This window comes from Lactuca serriola, chromosome 6 (genome assembly GCF_051521515.1).
Source record: "Lactuca serriola cultivar US96UC23 chromosome 6, Lser_US96UC23_V15, whole genome shotgun sequence".
Lineage (NCBI taxonomy): Eukaryota > Viridiplantae > Streptophyta > Magnoliopsida > Asterales > Asteraceae > Lactuca > Lactuca serriola.
This window is the reverse complement of record NC_136413.1, coordinates 62,855,896-62,872,110: the sequence shown is the minus strand read 5'-3', so window position 1 is coordinate 62,872,110 and position 16,215 is coordinate 62,855,896. Positions and strand designations below refer to the sequence as shown.

Here is a 16,215-nt window from a genome sequence, read left to right as displayed (position 1 = left end):
CTGGGCTTTAGTAGAAATTGTGTGACAAGTACCAAAACAATTCTCTGACAAACAGGCTATACCAGAATCAATGTTTTTACACTCTTAGGATGTCAGAAAGCACCCAAGTGAAGGATGATCTGGAAAACTTCAATAGGATCATCTTGGACTTACAAGGTGTGAATGTAGATATTGAAGATGAATATCAAGCATTTATTAAGTTCACTGTCGAATTCTTATGAGAATTTCGTTGATACCATGTTGTATGGTAGGAAAACAATCAATGTGAATGATGTGAAGTATTCATTGATGTCCAAGGAACCGAAACGAAAATTTTCAGTTTTAAAAGAAGTTTCTAGTTCCAGTTTGTTTGCAGGCAGAGGAAGAACATTTGATAGAGGTGGATGTAACAGAGGGAAGTTAAGTTCCAAATCTAAAGCCAATATCAAATGCTATAACTGCAAGGAAAAGGGGCACTTCAGAATAGTTTTGTTGATGCTTGGGTCTTGGACACTGGAGCATCCTACGATATGACATGAAATCATGACTGGTTCGACTCCTTCAAAGAGTGGAATAACACAGTCAAGATGGGTGATGATTGGGTGAGCATTATCAAGGGCAGTGGCACGGTGCAGATCAAGATGCACGATGGTATGGTCAGGAAACTTTATTGTTGGTTCGTCTCCGAGATTCGGAAGAATTTGATTTGTCTTTGCACTTTAGCAAGGATGGATTGAAGTATTTTTGAAATGGTGAATGGTTAAGAGTCTCTGAGGGTGCTATTGTAGTTATGAAGGGGAAGATGACTCATGGGATTTATATCCTAGAAGGAAGGATGATTAGGGGGACAGTGATTGTATCCTAATTCTTGGATCAGTATCATGATGAAAGAATGTTGTGGCATCATAAGTTGGGACATGTGAGCAAGAAGGGGTAGTATGGTGGAGATGCAACTAGAAATGCTAAACATGGTAAAGCTTGTGTTCAAAAGAAACAACAGAGGGTGAAGTTCAACTCGGTTCAATACTCAAGCAATGAGATCCTCAAGTGTGTTCAGTCAGATCTATGAGGTCCCTTTTCTGTGAAGTCCCATGGTGAATGTCAATACTTTGTGACTTTTATTGATGATTACTCAAGGAAGACCTGGGTGTACTTTCAGAAGACAAAGGACTAAGATGAAGTGTGTGTGCGGTTCAAAGAGTGGAAAACCATGGTTGAGAAACAGACCGAAAACCATGTCAGGTCACTCATAACGGAAAATGGGCTGGAATTTTTCAACGCTTTGTTTGACAACTTCTGCAAAATAGAACGAACAATGATGCATCACACCGTACAGCTAACACCACAACAAAGCGGAGTGGCAGAACAGATGAACCAAACACTGGTGGAGCATGCTCAATGCATGTGATTATATCTTGATTTATCAGAGCAATTATGAGCGGAAGTAATCAACACTCCTTGTTATCTGGAAAATAGATCTCCATCAACTGTAATTGATTATAAGACTCCTCAAGTGGCGTGGTCTGTAAAACCTCTGAGAATTATAGTTTATGAATGTTTAGATGCCCTGCTTACGCTTGTGTGAATGATGGTAAACTAGAGCTAAGGGAAATGAAGTGCATATTTCTAGTGTGACATCCCCAATTTCACAGCTAGAAAAAACCGATTTGTTTATGCTTATTTAAAATTCAGAGTATCGTTTTTGAAAAGTAGTATTTACGGAATTTGTTCTAAGAAAACATGATAACGATATTATCAAAGCATTTTCAAAGAAATGTATTTTATTTATGTTAAAACTTTGGGATGTCATCGTCAATTTAGAAACATAAGCATAACGAAATATTACAAGCCTTACAGTAATTAAACTAGTGTCCTAATACTCCTTGAATCTCTCAGCAGAATGTATCTTTCGTATAGCTACCTGTGATATAATAAATTGAGTGGGTCAGATTGGGAAACCTGGTGAGTACATAGGGTTTTCAGCCCACAATAATATAGTTATTATGTTTAATCAACAAACAATTAACCCAAATTCTCATCCCGATTATCTTCTTTATTCTTAAGGATCTACCCTAAGAATGATCTATTCTCCATTCATTAATTCCTAAGGATTGTCCTAACAAATAGGCACGAAGTCCATCGCTGTCAGGGTTTATCTAACAGACACTAAGTCCATAGCTGTCGATGTTGTCTATTAGACACTAAGTCCATAGCTGCCAATATTCATCTATAGGACACATAATCCATGGCTGCCAGCGTTCATCTATAAGGCACTAATTCCATCGCTACCAATGTTTATCTATTAGGCACTAAGTCCATAGCAGCCAGTGTTCTACGGGACTATCATCAATTAGTCCGGTAGTAGTCACCTATACTATGCTAATTGACTACATTGTTGGTAAAATAACAATTCCAAGCTTCTTTTGTCATACTATGACATCCTATCTTTCATCATACTATATCATCTTTCATTTATCCATCTTTACCGAATATATTTATAGGTATAAAAATACATATACAATTTAATTCACATAAATAATGTATAAATCGTTCATCTAGCATAGATATCAGGAAAAAATATAATAAGCACATAGCATTTAATTTATATTAAATACTTCATATCTATGTGTAAGATGAAAGTAACTATGCACTCACTTGTTAAAGTGATGACTCGAAATTCGAGCAGCGCTTTACTTCTAACAATTTTCTTTTCCATCGACGAAACCTAGTATCATTATTACTAAGTTTTAGTTTATTATTTATTGCGACTAATTATTAGTATAGATTCATCATTAACTCAAAGTATACTTCAAGATCTATCAAGTAAGGAACAACCAGGTAGGATCATATCGGAGGTAGGGTCCGTTTGGATACGCCACTTAGAAGTCAAGGTGCACCACTACTGAAACCTGATATGCCACCAAGTGATTTGATATGCCACAAAGTGACATAATATTCCACGAAGTGACTTGATATGCACCAAGTGACATGATATGCCATCAAGTGACAGGATATGCCACCAAGTGACAGGATATGACATTCATGAGGTGGAAATGCCATTATGGATAAAGAAGCGCCATCCATAATGTGGAAGCGACAATCATTATCTAGATATGTCATTCTAGAGGAAGAAGCGCCACTTTGAAGGTAGAAGTGCCACTATGGTTCTAGAAGCGCCATTCTTGAGGTAGAAGCACCATTCTGGAGGAAGAAGCGTCACCTTGAAGGAAGAAGAATCACTATGGTTCTAGAAGTGCCACTCATAAGGAAGAAGTGTCATCCCTTGAGAAGAAGCATCATTCCTTGCATAAGAAGCGCTAATCACATGCCTGATGCGCCATCTTGATGCAAGGATGTGCCACTTGATTCATTAATATGCCAAGGTATCCCTTGATGAGTTGTATGTTATGAATTCCCCTATGATGATCAAGATTGTTCAAGGAAGCTCGGGATTTGAAGATGCTCAAGGATTATTGCTTGATGCGCCACCATGATGGTTGATATGACATGGTGATCATGATATGCCACTCTTGCATCATGATGTTCCATTACGGATCATGATGCTTCGTCATGTTTGTTGTTGATGCTCATGCAAGGATGAATGTTCCAGAATTTGTTGCATAGCGGATTGTGATTGGTTGACCCCATTCATGGGCCTATAGGCTAATGGGATTGGTCCATTAGGGTTTTAGGTCTGATCCTTCAAATATAAATAGGGATGCATCCTAAGTCATTTGTGTTATCTGTTTTGTATCTTTAGTGAGTAGGATGAATCTATGCTAGTTATACTTGTAATCTCTATTTGAGAACTCTGTGAATAAAGAATACTCCCCTCATGCCTGTGGACGTAGGTCTCCTTGACCGAACCACGTAAATATTGTGTCTTTGTGTGCTTTTATTGTCGTGTGTTATCCGCGTCACTTCCTAATAAGAGTCATCGGAACTTGGCAATTGGCATCAGATTTGTTCTGAGTCTTGACAAATATTGTTTGTTTCCCTAACAATGCCAATGTTTTTTAGCAGATGTCTAGTATCTGAAACCAGTGTTTGCTCTGATTTTAGTTAATGTTCCATCAATATTAGTAATAGATGATGAAATTTGAGGAAGAAATTGATCTTGGTATATGGGGGTACTTGTTAGAAGCAGATCTTCGTACGGATCTGACTTTTTTGAGTTTATTTTTCCTTATTTTCCATTTTAGACAAAAGGTATATTTAGAAGTGTAGTGTGTAACAAGCATCTAAAGTTGTAGTATTACGCTTGTGGAATTATGTTGTAGGGTTTAATTGTTTTCTTTAACTTTGTTGCATTATTGTTCTATGGTGAATGTGTCATTATCTTTATTAGTTTTTTATTTAATAATGATGAAATTTAATGGTGATATCAAGTTATATTAGTAGAAGTGAACATGGATAAATTGATCTCTAGTTTTCATTTAATTGATTAAGTGCCTTAAAAATCCATTGGTTAATGATAAATATTATTCATTAGAGAATTTGACTTTAGTGAATTGGTTAGCGTCATTCATTTTTTTTTTTAAAATCCTAAAACATAACAATTATTGTAACATCCCAAAATCATACAAACTCCTTGCCTTTCGATCTTGAAGAACCTACAACTAAAAACGTAAAGTGGCAACTATAAGGCTACCACTTAGTGAGTAATCAAAACATTTAATCACAATATAAATGATATGGATTATGAAACTTAAACATAAATGTATAACAGAACACATAAGCATATAACTTAACACATAGATATATGACTAAACACAGAGACATATAAGTGAAACGTAAACCTATTATCATGCTAACATTAATGATCACGATCACTAGATTCCCTTGGAGTGGTCTATCACTAATCTACATGTATTGATCACTTCCTTCTGATCGGCCTATCATGGTCTTGACCATTTCCTCGGAGAGGTCTGTTATGGTCATGATTCTTCTAGATTCCCTCCAAGATGTCTATCTCTAGTCTAGGTGACATATAACATATAATCTACATAGTAAGTGAACTCACTTGAAATAGCAAAATATAAGATAAAACCACTAAAGTGTCTAAGATGAATTCTCAGCTCTCTGAATACCTACAACTATATTAATAATTCTTACTTAGCTCATATTTCAAGTATTTTGTTAATACTTCATATGATACTTTTTATTCACTTTTATCATCCCTATAGCATTTGGTTAGTGGGTCGATTTACCATTTCTAAGGGGATAAACTAGACATTATTATTAATTTAAACTCATGTAAACATACTAATTTCTATTGGAAGACTTATAACGACATTTATTTCCTTAATTTTCTATTTTAGAACCTATATTATCAACAATTATAACCATGTTTCATATTATCGTTACAAAATTGACAATGCGTAAAAGCTCCAAAAATTATCTTGAAAATTAACTTGCTAAACTTTAATTTTAATAAATCATCCCTTGTCTTTCGATTGATTCTTATAAACAATAAACGACAAAATTGCAAGTTTGGTCCCTGTGGTATGTCAAAAATTGGATGTTTGGTCCAAAAAGTTTTGGGGTTGTACTGGTGGTCCAAAAGCTTTGATTTGTTGTGGAATTGGTCCAAAGGCTTAACAGCCGTCTACCCCCTCCGTCTGTGTGAGGGTATTTTTGTTAATTCACGCTCATTCCTTTGATATCTTATTAAATTAAACCTCATCATCCTAATTAATTGATACCTGCCGCCAAATCCTCTGTGCATTTCGTCGATCGACTCTCCTGTCACTTTCATCTTCATTCGTTACCCAGAAGCCCTAACCTCCAAGTTGAGTTTTTTATTGTGATCGGTGTTATTTCAGTGTATGAACATACCAATGTGGAATATAAGGCTCTTAGACAAACCGTTCAACGCAAAGGTGGCTTATGGTAAGGATTTTGTAATTTCTCTGTACATTACATGTTTTGTATGTGAAATCATGCTTCTGAACTTATTTTTGTTGTTGGTTTGAAGATGGCCACCCAACATTATTTACCATCAAGCTATACCATGGAGGTGAGTTCACCAAGTTTCCTGATGTTCAATACATTGACGGAAGTGTGAACTATGTTGACATGGTGGATATAGACACGTTTTCAGTTCATGAGTTGGATGCTATCATGAAAGGGTTCAGGTATGGTGTTCCTCCTGTGATTTACTATCACTTCCTTGTGCCTGGTGGAGACTTCCACTTTGGTCTTAAACCCTTAGGCAATGATGATGATTTACGAACTTTTGCCCAATATGTGTGTGATCACAAAATCATGAGGGTATATACTGAACATGGTGAGACAAAGTTACTTACCTACTTTATGAATCCTAAACCTGTTAAGAAGGTAACTATTGTACAAATGGATGAAATAGATGAAAATGATGACAATGAAAACCACACAGCTGAGGTACAAGAATTTCCAAGCCCACCTAGATCATCCCCTGTTGAGGTTGAGGTACAACCATTACATGTCGAGGTTCATGATAGACAAAAAGAGCTTATTGCCAATGACTTTATGGAGGCAGCTACAGAATTTGATATTGGTTTGTATCAAAAGATGTTACAATCAAATGCAGATGTTCATGAACATGTACAAGTAGAAGTGGAAGAACATGTTCAAGATGAAGTAGAAGAACATGCACAAGTAGAAGTAGAAAAAAATGTACAAGATGAAGTGGAACTGGATCATGGACATGAGGCTGCCATGGAAGACAACTTGGATAATTACATGGATAATTACATAGACAACAACATGGATGATTACATGGAGACTGAAATGGAGCATGACAATGGGAGCAAATCTGATGGAGAAGATGGGAGCATATCTGATAGGGGAGAGGGTAGTCACTGTGATGAGGAAAATGACAGTGAGGATAGTGAGGATAGTGATTAGGTGGATGAGGAGAATATCATTCCTGAAGTTGAAGTGGATATGAGGGATTTCCACATGAGCATTGACACTGAAGCAAAGTTTTTTGAGAAAAGACTAAGGAATAGCATGGAGAAAGATAGAAATCAGGAGCATGAAGATATGGAGTTGGATGTTATTGACAATGATGAATGGGATTCAACAGATGATGATTCTGAGATGGGCAAGAAGAGAAGACAAGTTATTAAAGAATTAGGTAAGGAAAAAAGGTGTTCTTTAGGAGAAGTTCATAAACCAACATTTCGTATAGGACAAAAATATAAAAGTAAAAAAGAGTTGAAAGACAAAATTGCCCATCATGCCTTGGAAACCAGGAAGAATCTTTTTATTAAGAAAAATGATAAACTTAGGTTGCGGGCCACATGCAAAGGAAAAGTAGTATTCAATGAGGGGCAAGTGGATGGACCTACCACTGGGAAGAAAAGTAAAGGCAAAAGTAAAAAGACAAAGACAAGTACTGAATTGTCTTGTCTGTGGGTTTTACAAGCATCTAGGAAAAGTGAGGAAGAAAGTTGGTGTGTGAAAACCTACCAACCTGAGCATTCATGTCTCAATACAAGAAAGGTAAGAACGGCCACAGCAAACTTCATCTCTAAACAAATTATGGATCTAGTGGAATCTAACCCAACTGTGCCAATCAAAGTTGTACAAGAACTACTTCAGAAAAGATATCATGTGAGCTTCTCCAAAGACAAGGTATTTAGGGCTATAGCAGATGCCAAAAAACATGTGATGGGAGACTACACAAAACAATATGATGTGCTGAGAGATTACATATTAGAGTTGCAGTCCACAAATCCTGACACAACTGTGAAACTGGAACTGGTTCCTGAACCAAATCTTGTAAATGCAACTTCAAGATGTTTTCAAAGAATTTATATTTGCTTGGGTGGAATGAAAAAGGGGTTCAAAGCATGCTTAAGGGATTTTATTGGTTTAGATGGGGCCTTCATGAAAGGAGCTTACCCAGGGCAGATCTTGACTGCAGTTGGCTTAGATTCTAACAATGGTATATACCCATTGGCATACGCCATTGTTGAGTCTGAGAGCACACAAAGTTGGAAATGGTTTCTAGAGTACCTGGGAGATGATTTGGACCTGTCACAACTTTCAAACTTCATTTTCATAAGTGATAGACAAAAGGTAATAGATTTCCTTGATGTATTTTAGTTTTCTTATTACACTTGTATTATACTAACCACAGTTTAATGACTTTGTAGGGCTTAATTCCAGCCATTGCACAGTTGTTCCCGGTTGCTGAACACAGATTCTGTCTTAGACATATCTATGAAAACATGAGGAAGAGATGGAGAACTACTGAGTACAAAGAAAAGTTATGGAACTATGCCAAAGCCACAACAGTGCAAGAATTCAATCGTTTGATGAAAGAGTTTAGTGAATATGACATAGAAGCTTATGAATGGTTGAAGAAGATCCCACCACAACATTGGGCTAAAAGCCATTTCACAGGTAGACAACTCTCAATTCAGTGCTAAGTTACACAAATTTGTTGTATGCTGTTCTAAATTACAATTATCTTGCAGGTAGACCAATCACAGACATGCTTTTAAATAACCTATGTGAAGTGTTTAACAGTAAACTGATAGAAGGTAGGGATATACCAATAATCACATGCTTAGAGTACATTCGGGAGTACATGATGAAGAGGATTTGCAATGTGATAAAGGTTCAACAGAAGTGTGCAGGTCCATTGACTCCAACAGCAACAAAGATCATGGAAACAAACACAACAAATGTTTCTAACTACATAGCCAGGTGGAATTCCTCAGACAAATATGAAGTACAAGGACCATGGCTAGATCAACATGTTGTTGACATGGGCCAAAGGGTATGCAGCTGTAGGAAATGGGAATTAACAGGAATTCCTTGTAGGCATGTGATTGCAGTCTTATTTGATAAAGCTGACAATGGTGAGGATGTGGGTGAACTTTACACTTATGTACACAAGGTGCATTGGCTTGAAACCTGGAAAGAGGCTTATTCCTACAAGGTAGAACCAATCAAAGGTCGTATCATGTGGCCTGTTAGTGATTGTCCAATAAAGATCAGCCCTCCTCCACATCGTAATCAGCCTGGTAGGCCCAAGAAGAAGAGGCAAAGATCCATGGAGGAAAAATCTCAAAGTCAGAGCCAAACTCAAAGTCAAAGTCAAACAATTGGTGCTAGTGGTATAGATGGTCATGGTCCAGGGGGCAGTGGAAAACTCACAAGGAAGTTCATTACTGTCACTTGTAGCAAGTGTAAAAACAAGGGACATAATGCAAGAACATGTAAGGGGCAATGAGGAAATTGATGTGTTGTCTTGTTGGATTAAGATGATGTAATGTGTTACTTTTGGGAACCATTGTGTTGTTCTTTTGGGTGTCTGTTTAATGGTTTTGATGTTTTTTGGACAACTTTACCCTCCGTTTAGAATGATGTTTTTTTTGGTCATGTAACAAGAATTTGGTATGTGCAAACAATGGTTATTAACTTTGGATGTTCTTTTGTTTATGCATCATTGTCCTTTACTTTTTAGCATCTTTATGTTACTATTAGGTTATGTTAAGCATTAACAGTTTGTCCCATCACTGCTATGTCTAGTAGAACCAAAATATTTGGATGTTTGAAACAAATAACTTCATTACCCACTAACCATAACAATGCATTCACTTGCATGTCCAAAAGAGTACATTCACAAACATAGCAATTTTCCCAAATCTACCACAAAATAAACCACTAAAACATGGAAGAACTACTTCATCAGAAAACAAACAAACCCAAAAAAAACCCAGCTACATATCAGGTACAACTTTAGTTTTGATTTTTCTTCCTTTATTTTTCCAATATCATACTTGAACATTTGATTTTCTTCCTTCAATTTTCCAACTTCAGTCTTTAGCTTGTTGATTGATCTCAGCAACCCAGGTATTATTGATTTTGACCGTTCACACATTTGAGGGTCGATCCATCCCACAAACCCACATGTCGAATCCTAGCAAAATATAAGAAGGAATTGAGTGATCAGTGAAAAATCTTCATAACCAACCACATGAATACTAACCTCTTTAGGGCATCCCCAAAAACGTCGACCAGGGTTCTTATCAGTCCAAGCCGTTCGCACTATCGCCATTTGACCACAAAAACACCTCACCATTGTTGATTTTGAGTTTGGAAGACACGATTTTGATTTTAGCAGGAGGAGATATCGATTTAGGGAAAAGATGAAACACATGTTCGATCTATTAATAAGGAGAGTAGACGTTAGGGGGGTTTAATTTAATAAGATATCAAAGGAATGAGCGTGAATTGACAAAAATACCCTCACACAGACGGAGGGGGTAGACGGCTGTTAAGCCTTTGGACCAATTCCACAACAAATCAAAGCTTTTGGACCACCAGTACAACCCCAAAACTTTTTGGACCAAACATCCAATTTTTGACATACCATAGGGACCAAACTTGCAATTTTGTCAACAATAAACATACATAAACCTTTAAATGTATAAAGATTGAGCCTAAAAGTTACGTATGCATAACCTATATATTGTACAAATGCTTATACATAGGGTTATAGGATTTGTATTTAATATGATTTAAGAAAAGGATGAGTACCACACTATGTCCCGTCTAGGAATTAACACATGCTTTAAGTCCATGCCCATTTTCTTATTATTCAATGCATTAGCATTTGTCATTTGACCAAGAAGATTCTCAGAACTCATAAAATGTTTCCTGCCAAAAAGCCATCGATGTGGTCAAACCTCGACAGACTAGCATGTGACAAGGTATAGATCGGAGCAACAACTTTATGAACGATTTTCTCATTGAGACCTTTGCACATCCACACACTCACTCACCTATTGTGAAAACTCAAGGTAGGCCAGCCTTCTCTGAACCATTTCTAATGTAAATCGTAGCTACCAAGCTAACTTGCCATCACCCAAAGCTAAGCTGCGGTGAACCCCATAGATCAAGATCTTGCCGGAAGTTCTTAGTGAAATCATTCTTTTGGAGCATCAAAACCAAGCAACTAACGACTTTGAATATTCTTCTTTTATTTTTCCATAACATTGCCCCTTTCTCTCAGCTCCACTGCCGACAAAACCACCGGAAGAGGCTACCAGTACCTTCAATAACGGCGTCACGTTTGTCCTTGACCTTTCTCCTCTCTCTTCAGCCGCACATAACACGCACCCTTAAATCAATTGCTAGAGTTAGTTTATAGGGAAATTACCACTAATAGACATTGTTTTGGGAGGAATTTTAAAAAATAGACACAAAAAAATCAGATTTTCAGGTATAGACATGGATTTCGCGGAAATAAGTTCCAAAGGCTCCACGGAATCAACTTAATATCGGAGGAATTGATGTGACAAAAAAAATCTGAAGATACATTCCGCGGAGCTACCTCCGAGTTCAGAATTTTTTTTCCACCTCCCATAGTTCTTTTCAGTGGCGGATGCAGACTGTTTTAGTAAGGGTGTTTCTCGTACATTAAGCAAGTGCACCTATTAGGAAAAAAAATTACACTGCGTGCCGGAAATTGAGCAGTGACCCGGGACCCCAAATGCCCCACTAAGGTCCATCACTGGTTCTTTTATACAAAGATCTCCGATTAGAAGACTAATTTTTTTTCCACTTCACATTCATTTCAAACATTGTCAAGAAAATTTCATAACATCATAATATTTTTTTGAAAATAATTAATTGGAGAATGAGTATAAGCCTCGAAGAATCGATGTGAACAAAAAATGAAGATCCATTCCTCGGAGCTATCTCTGCGGAATGACTTCATTCCTCGAAGGTAATTCTGCGGAATGGATCTTGAGAATTTTTTTATTCACATCGATTCCTCGGAGATTAAGTTGATTCGACGGAGCCTTCGGAGCTCACCTCTGCGAAATCCATGTGTATATCTGAAATTTTGATTTTTTCTGTCTATTTTTTGAAATTTTCCCAAAATAAAAAAATTCTATTAGTGGCAATTTTAGTTTCTAGGAGGGATTGAATCTTTATCAAGAGAGTAGGGTTTTGGCAGGTTCCAATTGTGGAAGAAGACAACATGCGCCTCTCGTCCTTAAAGGAAAGCGACAAATGATTAATTTATAGAAATGGAAGCTTTGGTCCTCGAGGTTTGGTCTCTTGGCATAAAACACCCTCATCCTTAATTCTCTTAACATATATAATTTCTGAAAATAAGGAAAATGACCCTAGACGTATAATTCCTTATTAATCTAAGTTAATTGATTTATTTTAATTATTGTTATTATTAGTACTATTAAGCCTTGTTTATTTATATAATTAATTACTTGACCATTAGTATCGAAAATCGTATAATTACATTTTTAAATTAATTAAAACGCTAATGACTCCAACTAGTAAAAAATTAGTCTTTGGTCACGCAAAAAACTTGTCATTATAGACATTTTATAACAAGTTTTTTTTCATTCAATGTGTAAGGAAATATCGCAACATTAAAGGTAACTTATTGTAACGTTTAATTGTGGTGAGTATAAACCATAAAAACCGTTACTATATGTAAAAATCGTCACCACAGGGTACCAATTTTTGTAGTTTTTTCAATCATTTTCTGATAACCATTATCATAAATTACTTTCCCTCACAAGTTGTATTGTTTTCATGACTATTGGTGACTTTTAGTCATACATAGTAGTTAAAGCATTACCATAAACTACATTTAGTCACATGTATTTTCGTTTGTCATGACTATTGTTCCCTTTTAGTGACACGTAATATATTAAATTATCGCCATAAACTACTATTAATAACATGTTTTTCCATTTTTCATTACTATTATTGACTTTTCCTGACACGTAATATATTAAAATGTGACCACAAACTACTATTAGTCACATGTTTTTTTCATCTGCCATGACTATTGTTGAACTTTAGTGATATGTAATATATTAAATCTTGACCATAACTAATTTTAGTCACACGTTTTTCTGTTTTTCATTACTAGTATTGGCTTTTATTAACACATAATAGATTAAATGGTGACTATGATTGACATTTAGTCACACTTTTTTGTTGTCATGACTATTGTTGAACAACTTAAAATCATTCATATACCAAATATTAATCAATTAGCATCATGTACTTTATTCTGATAAATAACTTAAATTAATAACCATATTATAAAAATGGTTTAATACTTTAAAAATGTTTAATACAATTATCATTTCTCAAATTACAATGTTAAAATAGGAAAATCCGGAAAGTATGATACTACAATGACCAAAACACCATTAGGACTTGATTTGTTTTACAAGTTCTTGCCATTTTACCTGCAAGGCTGCAACAAGCAACATGTTTCCACCAATTGCTAAGATTTCTCAAAGTACAATTTAAAATAAGAGAATATGCAAAGTATGATACTATTAGGACCAAAAACCCATTAGGACTTGATTTGTTTTACAAGTTCTTTCCATTTACCTGCAACAAGTAACAGGTTCTCACCAACTTGGAGGAGATAAACTTAATCTTGTATCTTGAAAAACTATTTCTTACATTTTTCACAAAGAAGAATGGATAAGGAGCACCTGAGTATGTAGTTTGAATTCAGTAGCATGCTCATCAAAGGAACATATTTCTGTTTCTGCAAATAAACAATACATTACAATGGTTACTTACATTAGAATTTTCATCTAACTATCAAATTTTATAGACATTTGATCCAAAATTAAGGACCAAAACCAACTATATACCTTGATGTACTCCACAAAATGAAAAAGAAAAGCATGGGTCCCATCTTGAACTTCATTTTCGGCAGTACCTTCTGTTGGATTAGTATCTAAGTCCATAACTATAATTGGTATGTACTTGACCCGAGAGTAGCATGGTCCATTTGGATTGATAGGATGGACTTTTGAGAAGAGGTTATTTATTATTTGTTAATATATTATAAGTTCCAATATATTAATATGAAATCATATTATTTAATTAGTATTGATCAAGAATTAGTTTGGAATTAATTTTGTGATTAAAAGAGACTAATTAAATAAATGGGGATTGATTTGGTAAATCATTCATTCTTATAAAGTGGGCTTGTGATCCATAGTTCTTTATGTTGGGCAAAACCCATGTGGTGAACCATGGATACTCCATGGAGGTTAAAACCCATGGAGCCTAAGAAATGTGGAAAGTCATGCACATTAGGGTTTGCATGGTGTAAACCTAATTAAGCCACACTATATATGAAGCCCCTTAGCCTCCAAAATTGTGCACTATTTCTTGAAAGATCATTGAGCTGATTTTTGGTGTAAGGATATTCTCTCAAAAGTCATCCTTTGTCCAAAGGTGTGTTGTGATTCCATTTGAGGCATTCATACTATTGGTGCTAAGTTCTTAAAGGCCAAAACTACAAGCTACAACAAAGAGGTAATTTTACAACTCATTTTTATGATGTTTATGTCATTTGTATGCTAGTTGTAGGCTTAATGTTTTGGAAACAATATTGCATGTATAATTAGAGAAAACATTTACAATTGGTATCAGAGCCAATTTGGTATCACTTGAAGTTATTTTTTAGTGTGAGAGTGCAAACTTTCACTGTTTTTTTGAAGAATTTTGATCGAAGAACTGTTGAAGGTTTGCTGCTGACTTTGAAGGTTTGCTGCTGAATTTGAAGGTTTGGTGTTAAAGTGAGTGTGCGGTGGAGCGTGTCTAATTAAGTGTGTGATGTTATTGTGTTTGCTGCTGATTGGTGTGCTGTTACTGTATTTGCTGTAAACTTCTTGTTTGCTGCCAATAGTGTGTGCGGTTAAAGTGTTTGTCGATTAAAAGTTTGTGCTGTGTACGGTTAAGGTGTTATAATTGTGTGCGGTTAAAACAGGTGCTGTTAAGTTCAGTGTGCGGCTAGCTTGGTGTGTGCGGCTCAATTCAGTGTGCGGTCAGCCTAGTGTGTGCAGCTCAATTCGGTGTGCAGCTGGTTTAGTGTGCGGCTGGATTAGTGTGTACGGTTAAGGAGTGTGTGTTTAAAAGTGTTAGTGTGCGGTTGAAAATTGCTATAATGGAATCTCAAAATATGATTGCTCATCAAGATTTGGATGCAATTATGGGAACAACTACTCGTATTCCTAGATTGCTATCAGCTGAAGGATTTCCTGAATGGAAATACCGAATTGAAAAATACATCAAAATGAAGGATTTCAAAATTTGGAGAAGCATTTTGAGAGGACCAATTCGGATTACTTCTACTTTAAAAGATGGAACGGTAATTGACAAACAGATTGAAAACTACACTGATGATGATTTTGAACGAGTTGAAGAACAAGAAAAGGCTCTTGCCACACTGACTATGGCGTTGTCTCCTGAAATTACACAAGGATTTCATGAGTATACATCAGCAAAAGCATTGTGGGAAGCACTCATAGAAGTTTATGAAGGAAATGAAGACATGAAGCAAAGCCGACAAGACATGCTCCAGCAAAAATTCAACATATTCAATTATGTATTGGGAGAAACATTGGAAAATCAATTGCAAAGATTTATCACACTAACCACTGAAATGAGCTCAGCAGGTGTGATGGTTACTAGATCTGAAATCAACAAGAAGTTACTAAATTCTCTTCCAAAATCATGGGACATGAATGTCTCAGTGATTAAAAAGACAAAAGACCTGAACCGTTTAAGCTTGTCTGAAACAATGGCAATCATCAAAGCTTGCGATCTTGATGATAAACAAAGAGAAATCAATCATGTCAATTCGTACTCTACAGCCAATCTTGGACTTCAAAATAACAACATCGCTTTTTCAAGCTTCACCACTCTTCAAAATACTCAAATCCAAGTTCCTCAAGTTCAACCTCATACAGTCCATCAAAACATACCATACATCATACCTAACATGCAACAAACTCAAATCCCTCAAACCATATCTCAAGTTGGTTCTAGTGTTAGTCCTTCCACAAATGTTTCAGTTCAATCTCATGGAATTGGTTCCCAAAGTTCATTTACAAAAGAAAAGGAGAAAAATATGGCTTTAGCTACTAGGCTAGTGAACTGCTACAATGCCTTTGTTGCTGGAGAGCTCTCTCCACAACTCTCATTCACTGATCTTGATCAGATCCATCCTGAAGATGTGGAAGAGATGGATATTACTTGGCAAATGGCAATGGCAGTATTCAGGGCTAAACAATTCTCAAAAAAGACTGGAAAGAACAACTAGGGTGTAAATTCAGATAAAAAGATGGGTTTTAGCAAAGGAAAGTTACGTTGTTATAATTGTCATGAACTAGGACACTTTGCAAGGGAATGTCCAAAACCCAATCAGCGAGAAAACTCCGA

The 16,215-nt window shown here is 36.0% G+C and overlaps 2 protein-coding genes across 2 annotated transcripts; both read left to right on the top strand.

The window, feature by feature from the left end:
* Positions 1–5,649: 5,649 nt before the first annotated feature.
* On the top strand, positions 5,650–6,867 carry LOC145059835 (uncharacterized). Its single transcript, XM_079007612.1, has 3 exons — positions 5,650–5,871; positions 5,957–6,268; positions 6,347–6,867. The coding sequence occupies exons 1-3, from the start codon at positions 5,808–5,810 to the stop codon at positions 6,865–6,867; spliced, it is 897 nt and encodes a 298-aa protein (XP_078863738.1). The 5' UTR covers positions 5,650–5,807.
* A 39-nt stretch (positions 6,868–6,906) lies between these two features.
* Positions 6,907–9,208, top strand: LOC145059834 (uncharacterized). Its single transcript, XM_079007611.1, has 3 exons — positions 6,907–8,046; positions 8,124–8,373; positions 8,448–9,208. Exons 1-3 carry the CDS (start codon positions 6,907–6,909, stop codon positions 9,206–9,208), a joined length of 2,151 nt encoding a protein of 716 aa, XP_078863737.1.
* Positions 9,209–16,215: the final 7,007 nt, after the last annotated feature.

Coding starts and splice junctions, on each gene's coding strand:
- LOC145059835 (XM_079007612.1), top strand. CDS start 5,808: ATGAACATACCAATGTGGAATATAAGGCTCTTAGACAAACCGTTCAAC. Junction 5,872..5,956: donor CAACGCAAAGGTGGCTTATG/GTAAGGATTTTG, acceptor GTTGGTTTGAAG/ATGGCCACCCAACATTATTT. Junction 6,269..6,346: donor GAGGGTATATACTGAACATG/GTGAGACAAAGT, acceptor TGGATGAAATAG/ATGAAAATGATGACAATGAA.
- LOC145059834 (XM_079007611.1), top strand. CDS start 6,907: ATGAGGGATTTCCACATGAGCATTGACACTGAAGCAAAGTTTTTTGAG. Junction 8,047..8,123: donor TCATAAGTGATAGACAAAAG/GTAATAGATTTC, acceptor ATGACTTTGTAG/GGCTTAATTCCAGCCATTGC. Junction 8,374..8,447: donor GGCTAAAAGCCATTTCACAG/GTAGACAACTCT, acceptor ATTATCTTGCAG/GTAGACCAATCACAGACATG.